This window comes from Arachis ipaensis, chromosome B02 (genome assembly GCF_000816755.2).
Source record: "Arachis ipaensis cultivar K30076 chromosome B02, Araip1.1, whole genome shotgun sequence".
In the NCBI taxonomy this organism is placed as follows: Eukaryota; Viridiplantae; Streptophyta; class Magnoliopsida; order Fabales; family Fabaceae; genus Arachis; species Arachis ipaensis.
The window spans coordinates 77,853,673-77,862,055 of record NC_029786.2 but is presented as its reverse complement, the minus strand read 5'-3'; the positions used below and the strand labels follow the sequence as shown (position 1 = coordinate 77,862,055).

Genomic DNA, 8,383 nt, shown 5'->3' with positions numbered 1-8,383 from the left:
AACGCCAGAAACAGGTTACAACCTAGCGTTGAACGCCCAAAACAGCCCAGGCACGTGAGAAGCTTAAGTCTCAGCCCCAGCACACACCAAGTGGGCCCCAGAAGTATATTTCTGCACCATCTATCATAGTTTGTTCATTTTCTATAAACCTAGGTTACTAGTTTAGTATTTAAACAACTTTTAGAGGTTTATTTCGCACCTCATGACATTTTAGATCTGAACTTTGTACTCTTTGACGGCATGAGTCTCTAAACTCCATTGTTGAAGGTGAGGAGCTCTGCTGTGTTTCGATGAATTAATGCAACTATTTCTGTTTTCTATTCAAACATGCTTGTTTCTATCTAAGATGTTCATTCGTACTTCAATATGATGGATGTGATGATCCGTGACAGTCATCACCATTCTCAACCTATGAACGCGTGCCTGACAACCACCTCCGTTCTACCTTCGATTGAATGAATATCTCTTGGATTCCTTAATCAGAATCTTCGTGGTATAAGCTAGAATCTATTGGCAGCATTCTTGAGAATCCGGAAAGTCAAACCTTGTCTGTGGTATTCCGAGTAGGATTCAGGGATTGAATGACTGTGACGAGCTTCAAACTCACGAGTGTTGGGCGTAGTGACAGACGCAAAAGGATCAATGGATCCTATTCCGACATGATCGAGAACCGACAGATGATTAGCCGTGCGGTGACAGCGCACTGGACCTTTTTCACTGAGAGGACGGATGGTAGCCATTGACAACGGTGATCCACCAACACACAGCTTGCCATAGGAGGAAGGTTGGGTGTGTGAAGAAGAAGAGAAGGAGAAAGCAAAGATTCAGAAGACAACGCATCTCCAAAACTCCAACATATTCTCCATTACTGCAGAACAAGTATTTATTTTATGCCCTTTGACTTTTTACAGTTTAAACTAAGAATTATTATTGATATTATATCCTGACTAAGAATTGCAAGATAACCATAGCTTGCTTCAAACCAACAATCTCCGTGGGATTCGACCCTTACTCACGTAAGGTATTACTTGGACGACCCAGTGCACTTGCTGGTTAGTGGTACGAGTTGTGAAACGTGTGATTTACAATTCGTGCACCAGTCCCGATCTAGCCATCTCTCTGTTCCACCTCGGCTTGCTTCTCGTCATTCTTAGGCTCCTCATGAGCTCAGTCATTGTCCATCGGGGATGCTTGGAAGGACGCTAGTCTTGGTCTTTTTCTACCAGTTCCGAAGAGAGAAGTATACACTCGAGGGGTTGCACCCTTCTTCAGGTTCTATTATGCAATTTCAGAAGATTCTTCAATTTTGCCTTTCTTAGCATTTTCTTCTTTGGGTGCATGTTGTTGTTTGTTTTGGCCCAAATTCACTGAGTCCTTCAAGGTAATTCTTTTCTTAGCTTTGTGGGCCTTGCTGGAAGATAACCCATATGAAACTCCACCCTTTTTAAAACTCACTTTAGCTTTTCCTTTTTTAATCACCTTAGTCCACCCCTCCTCTTCATCACTTGTTGCCAAATTAACGTAATTTGCACGAGAAACACTCTCCGATGAATCCGAACCTTCCCTATTCTTTTGCTCCTCACCAATATTATTTTCAAATTCAAAAAATGACATTTTTTGATCAATTGTTACATTCCTCATCTCCGGCAATTTGTCAGTTTTCGATGACACCTTCCCATGGTTCTCATTCAAAGCAATTCCTTCCACACCCTCATCAATGTAAGAAGAAGCACTCTTGCACTTCCTTGCTACATGACCATGGCATGAACACGTCTCACAAATAAGATGAAAACTCGTATTCTACCTCATATTCATAGTCATCAACAATGATTTTCTTTATCACTGCCATACCGAGGTCTATCTGGACGCATGCACGCGCAAACTTGCCTTTCTCTGCCGATTTTGTAGCTAAGTCAACTTTAATTGGCTTCTCCACTGCCGCTGCTATGCGCATCATTGTCTCCTCCTGGTAGTACCATATAGGAAGTCCAGAGATGCGGATCCAGACCATGGTGGATCCAAAAGAGGCCTCACATGGTCTGAAATCATAGGACCAAGGTTTTATAACCACATAAAACCCCGCAATCAGTCATGGACCACCTAAGAGCACTCTCTCCCTATCTTCGAAAAAATCAAACTTAACCATGAAATATTCAAACCCAACATCTAATAATTCAAAGCCACCTTTGAGGCGCCATACGACCTTAAGCCTGTGAAGAAGCGCTGTGTAACTAAAACGCTTTCCTAACACCTTAATAACCACTGCATCCGGATAGTTTAGCCAAAGAAGATCTAGCTTTCTCCGAAAAAGTTATACATGGTGGTGTGGAGTCCCCCTACTTTCCAATCATCACAGCCATGCTATCCAGAAAGAGATTCTACCCATGTGAAAGCCTTAGCCGTCTTAGCACCCACTACTTATCTCTAAAGGATACCTTTAAAGATTTGACCGTCTCTCCCAAGTTGATCCCCTCTTTGTCCCCAGATACAAACCCCCCTTGCACTCTTTCTCTTATCTCTGCCACCGGCATTGCCGGCTTCCTCACTGTATTTCTTCCTCGAACACTCTCCTCCGCTCTCTCATCCGCTCATGATTCTTTATTAGTGGTTTTTTTAAGAATCTTAAATTAATCTCAATGAAAGCAAAATAATTTTTTTTTACCGAGGAGAAAAAAAAGGAAGTTTTTGAAAAGAAAATAGAAATTCTTTAAATGTTACATAGAAATTCTACTAAAACAACACAAAAATTCTATAAAATTTGGGTTTAGGGTTTGTATTTGGAGATTTTAGTATATTTGTTAATTATCATTACTTGTTTGTTAATGATTTTTCTATTTTAATGCATTGGACTTTAGTATTTTTGTAAGAGTTTGTATACTATGAATTTAGGAGTTAGTAGTTGATAGCAACTCAAGACGCGATCCAAGTCATATTCCAAGACAAATAACTAAACTATTCTATTTCTAAACTAGACAATTCATCAAACATTTGATGTGCAATTATAAAACATAAACTTACAAATAATGAAAATGTAAAGCTAAGATTACCGAATTTGCAACAAACATAAAACTAACATCAAGAAATATAAACTAACAATATCCAAAGAAAATAAAGCATTCATAACATTAATTGAAATAAAACAAGAAAAGGAAAGCTATTTTGTCAAGTTGAATAAAAAAACAATTACTTTATTCATCACAAATGGGAATTTTTCTGTACAATGATTTCCAAGCATGATGTCATTCCTCTATACACAATTAAATTTAGTTTAGATGCCAAACCTGAATAACAGGATGCAGTCACAACAGCAAGATGCATTTGACAATGAGGAGCATTCCATCTGCTTTCCACAGAAGTTCTATCTTTTAGGTAGCGCTTGTTTTGAGGTATTAGAACAAAGACTGAGAGACTGGAACTCGGTATTGTGTTTGTTGGTCCAGAAATTAGTACTAAAATTTCAGTATTTCAGTACTTCCAAAAAGTAGGGACATAGAGGACTGAAATTTTTGGGAACGGAGACTGAAACTTTAATAATATTTTATACCTAAAATACCCCATTTCAATTAATTAATTTCAACTTTACCCTTTATGCAAATTAAATTAGAGCTTCATTCTTATTTCAGTCGCTATCTCCTACTTTATACCAAACACAATACTGAGACTTATTTCACTCTTTGTCTCAGTCTCTCAGTCTCAGTCTTTCAATCTCTGTCTCTCTTCCAAACACTACCCTAGAGAACTTTTCCCAATAGATCATCAATATTAGCGTGCTGGATGCATAGAAACCAATTAAGACATTATAATTGATATAGAAAGCACCTTTCTTTACTGATTGCAGAGAACAGGCCTTTTGATGATGTATTGGGTAGTACAACAATTACCGATGGATGCTTATATTAGTACAAAAAATGTGATAAAAAAAAAAAATTAAACGTATTGTTCAGACATTGACATTGCAATTTTAATATGCACTCTGACCTAAGTCTGTAATCTCTCTAATTACTCTTCAGATTCAATGCGTCATTCAAAGAAAGTGTACACCAAAAAACAAACCTCCTATCAAATTTTTATGAACCACAAATAAAAATTGAGACAGCTTGGTGCATACCATTATAAATATTTAACCCTCAGTCATTTCTTTTACTTCGCGAGTTCGGCATGAGTGAGATTAAAAATGCTTTTATAGCTATGAAGTTGCAGAAAGAAAAAAGGAAAGAAAGAAGGAAGTACTTAAATTCATTACCTTGCTAGAGTTAGTTTGATTTCTTCTCACTTCTCAGCAGTAGGGACATGGATGAGCACAAGTAGTTCTTTTCAAAGCAGTGAATGACATGAAAACAAGTTCAATAGTTTAGTTTCTTCAGCCAAATCACCAATAATCTTGACAGGAGCACGATCCATCCTTGAAGCTGTGGAATCGGTTAGTGTCGCAAATAACTATTTCTTGAGTTGTGATCTTTGAGACATGCTTCATAAAATTATGGCAATTGCAACAGATCCGCAGGTGTTTGAAGATTCGTATTGTTTTCACATGGCTATTGCTCATAAGGGCAAATGACAAGAGCCAACTTCTCACTATGGTGATTAAGATGTTCTTCTTTCTCTGTATCTGGAACATCATGAAGCACATGTTCCAATTTGTGGTACATAACCAATCAATCTTAGCTTTTCACCAAGCTCCTCCAATTTCAAATGGATTTCCCTGATGTGAGGATGTGCCCCATCCGATACAAAGACATGTACTCCATCCGACACAAAGACATGTACTTTATTGTTGATTTCTACCCAGCTATAACCAGGTTGCTTTATTGCTATGTGAGCCTGCATTAAAATTACAATTTAGAGAACCTGCATTAGGTGACCAAGCAAGATCTCTATGTGAACAATCTCACTAGATACATGATAGATGTAGCCGACCCCACCTAGTGAGATAAGGCTTATTTAATTGACATAATTTCTGAAGCTAGAGATTCATTGACTTATCAAGGTGTTCCATATGCTCTTATACACCTGAATAAAGTAAAGGCAAGATTATATAGTTAATGCTTAGTCTTAACTCAGTCCACCTCAATTCTCACATTGCCCCAGAGTACATAATTTGATATGCTAACTGAAAAAGCTGAGTTAAAGCTTTAAGAACAAAGCTGTGTTGGTGTTATGAAACCAATATTTCATTTAAAACTCAAATTATACAACACCGTATGAGTATATTAGAGATTATAGATGTTCACAAAGAAAAGCATATTGGGATATTAATATTTAGTTTCTGCATAAACAAACACCAAAAAAAGAAGATAAAAATTTCAAGAATCTTGAGCTGTTCGATTTGGTTTAAAGATGATAAAAGTCACCCAAGCAACACATAGAATTCCATGAGCTCAAATCTGACTGACCCAAACCAAGATGATAAAACATTGAACCTTGTCAAACTAAATAAACCTTTGCACAAATCAAACAACACGATTTATTTCATGAAGCACATAACTTCTCGCCAACACATTAATACACAAAATCTTAACATAGATTTGGAGTAGTAGTTTCAGTTCTATTTTTTCCCCACATCTTTATTAACATAGATAATTGAAAACTACATTTATAACCTATTTATTAAAAACTTACATGCATAACTACTGATAACATAATTAATATAGCACATGCTATATTACATATAATAATCCAAGTTGCAAGACAAAACCAGGGGCAAGAAATGCATTATTTCATTTTCTTTGTTCTCTGAGAAAGACCCACTTCTAGTGTTTGATAATCATAATTTGATTAATAGTATACTCCACCATTAGGATCACAATCTTGGTTTTGAAGCACTTCAACGACTTGGCTCATGGTAGGCCTCTCTTCTTTGTCCTCTTCTATGCAACCCAAAGCCACTCTAGCCAGAATGTCCATCTTATTCTCATCATAATTTGACCCTAATGCAGAATCCAAGATTTGCTCCACCCAAGATGCACATTCTCTCCTTTTCTCTCGCACCCATGTTACTAGCCTCCCATTGTATGGTTCTTCTCCATTAATTGCTTGAATATCTGCTGTCGGATTCTTTCCAGTTATCATCTCCAAGAGAACAATTCCATAGCTATAAACATCCACTTTGGAAGTAACTGCTAGGTTGAAAACCCACTCAGGCGCCATATACCCTCTGGTTCCTCTTATCATTGAGAAATTTGGATTGTTGGTGAGAACATCTCTGTTCAATAACTTGGACAATCCGAAATCTGCAACCTTGGGTTGATAATTTGAATCCAAGAGAATATTTTGAGGTTTTATATCACAGTGCAAAATCCATTCCAAGCATTCTTCATGTAAATATGCCAAACCTCTTGCTGTTCCGAGAGCGATGTTATACCTCTTGCTCCAATCAAGTGTATTGGATGAGAGGTTATCTGCCAAAGAACCATTTTCCATGTACTCGTACACCAATAGCCGATGCTTTCCCTCGGCGCAATAACCCCACATTTCAATCAAGTTCATGTGGTTGAGCCTTCCAATGATGCTCGCTTCAGCAAGGAATTCACCTTCTCCTTGCTTAGCATCATTGAGTTTCTTTACAGCAGCAATTCTTTGATCCGACAATAGAGCTTTGTATACAGTGCCTCCTGCACCCCTTCCAATCTCTTGGCTGAATCCTTTTGTCGCCTTTTTTAGCTCAGAATAGCTAAATTTTCTGAATCCCACCGCTGCAAGATGATGGCCATGTGGATCTATGCTAGAATTGTGCTGGCACTTGATTAAGAATAAAACAACAAAAATGCAAGTCATTTCAAGAACTCCAATTGCAGCGGCAAACCACAAAAGGAAGCTCACAAAATGGCTTACATGTTTTTTCAAATATTCTCTATGAATTTTCACAGAACAATCACTGTTTCTGATGACAGAGTCTTCATAGCTGGGGGGAAAGCTTTTCCCTTTGGGCACTTTCAAGTAGGTTATAGTTCTCGCAGCTCCTGGCAAATGTCCGTTGAGCAATTCTCTTTTTTGATAGCACTTGAAGACGCCCTTAACGTTGTCATATGAATACTGAAACCCTTTGCAATGAGAACTATTCAAGCACCCGTTTTCACAATCAGTGTAGGTACAATTGGGTATGAAATTGTAGTCATAGCCATAGAACTCAACTCGGTCCAATCCCAAGAAAGTAAAGTCACTTTCATTAGACGTAGCAGAAAAAATGGATTCACACCCATAAGACCAATCACTTTGATTCTTCACTTTGTACCCAGGAACACATGAACATTTCCTTCCCTTTTTAGAATCAAATCTGCAAACACTATTTGCACCACAAATCCCATGAATGCTGCAACTGTTAGAAATGGCTTGCATTGAGACGTACCATTTTTGTGATAGATCTTGACTGTACACTCGAAGATTTCCATCATGATCGATTGTCAACCTTCTAGGCAGCATCACACCGTAATCAGATGTTCTTACACTATAATTATCTGACGAATCAAAATGTCCAAGAGGATTTAGCACTGCAATTCTGCTACTATTGTAAGTAAACCTTCCAGCTTCCCAAACTCTGAGCACAAGATCGGGCCAATAAGTGCTCGACACGTCAGGGCCATCGTAAAGAAGGGTAAGAACGTTTCTATTGTCAAAGGACAACTTATAGAAACCAGAGGAATGGTTACTCTCTGTTCTTGAAGAAACTAACTGTGTACTTCTGGTGAGATGTTGTCCGGGAAGAAGAGTGTCCGTTGGGAAATCAAAACTCTGCCACAGAATACGTCCTCCTTGCAACTCTCGTAGAACAAGATTGCCATCATCTCCGAGTCGTAATTCTGTTGGAAGATATGACTCGGTCTCAGAAGACCATATTTGGAACTGACCTGCATCTACCAAAGCAAGATTGCCGGTGTGCAAGAGAGAAATCTTTGAGCGCTTTCCATTCACAGGTTGGTCACGATTTGCCATCCAAACAACAGTAGGAGTTGTAATATTTTGGGAATCAGTCCTTCTAGTGAACCATATTGCAAAGGAGAAGGCATTATCACCAACTTCAAAGAAGCCCGCAGAGAACATGCCATTTTCTGAAACAATGACATCTTGTTCGGCTTTGTCCACTGAGAGAGAGGAGTAGCCTTTGTTCAGTGCATCTAAAGATGACGAGAATTGAAATGAAAAGTACAAGACCAGAAGAAATAACATTAAGGTTGAGGAAGCCATGTTCAAGCTATGCAAGCTATAGAGAAAGATTATGAAGGAATTGCTAGCATTGCTCTATAAAACTGCTGGTGGCTGACTGGCTGATTTGATGCATGCCTAAGATCATTAATTAATGCGTACGTAAGATGATGTCGGTATCATTATTTTTCTAAAATATATTATATAATAATTTATACTAAAATTCCCTTATCATCAATTATCA

At 38.1% G+C, this 8,383-nt stretch overlaps 1 protein-coding gene across 1 annotated transcript; it reads right to left on the bottom strand.

The window, feature by feature from the left end:
* LOC107628397 (putative receptor protein kinase ZmPK1) lies at positions 5,441-8,257 on the bottom strand. Its single transcript, XM_016331087.2, has one exon. The coding sequence runs from the start codon at positions 8,179-8,181 to the stop codon at positions 5,776-5,778; it is 2,406 nt and encodes an 801-aa protein (XP_016186573.1). The 5' UTR covers positions 8,182-8,257; the 3' UTR covers positions 5,441-5,775.

What these genes read in the sequence shown, in the direction of transcription:
- LOC107628397 (XM_016331087.2), bottom strand. Translation starts at nt 8,181, where the DNA reads ATGGCTTCCTCAACCTTAATGTTATTTCTTCTGGTCTTGTACTTTTCA.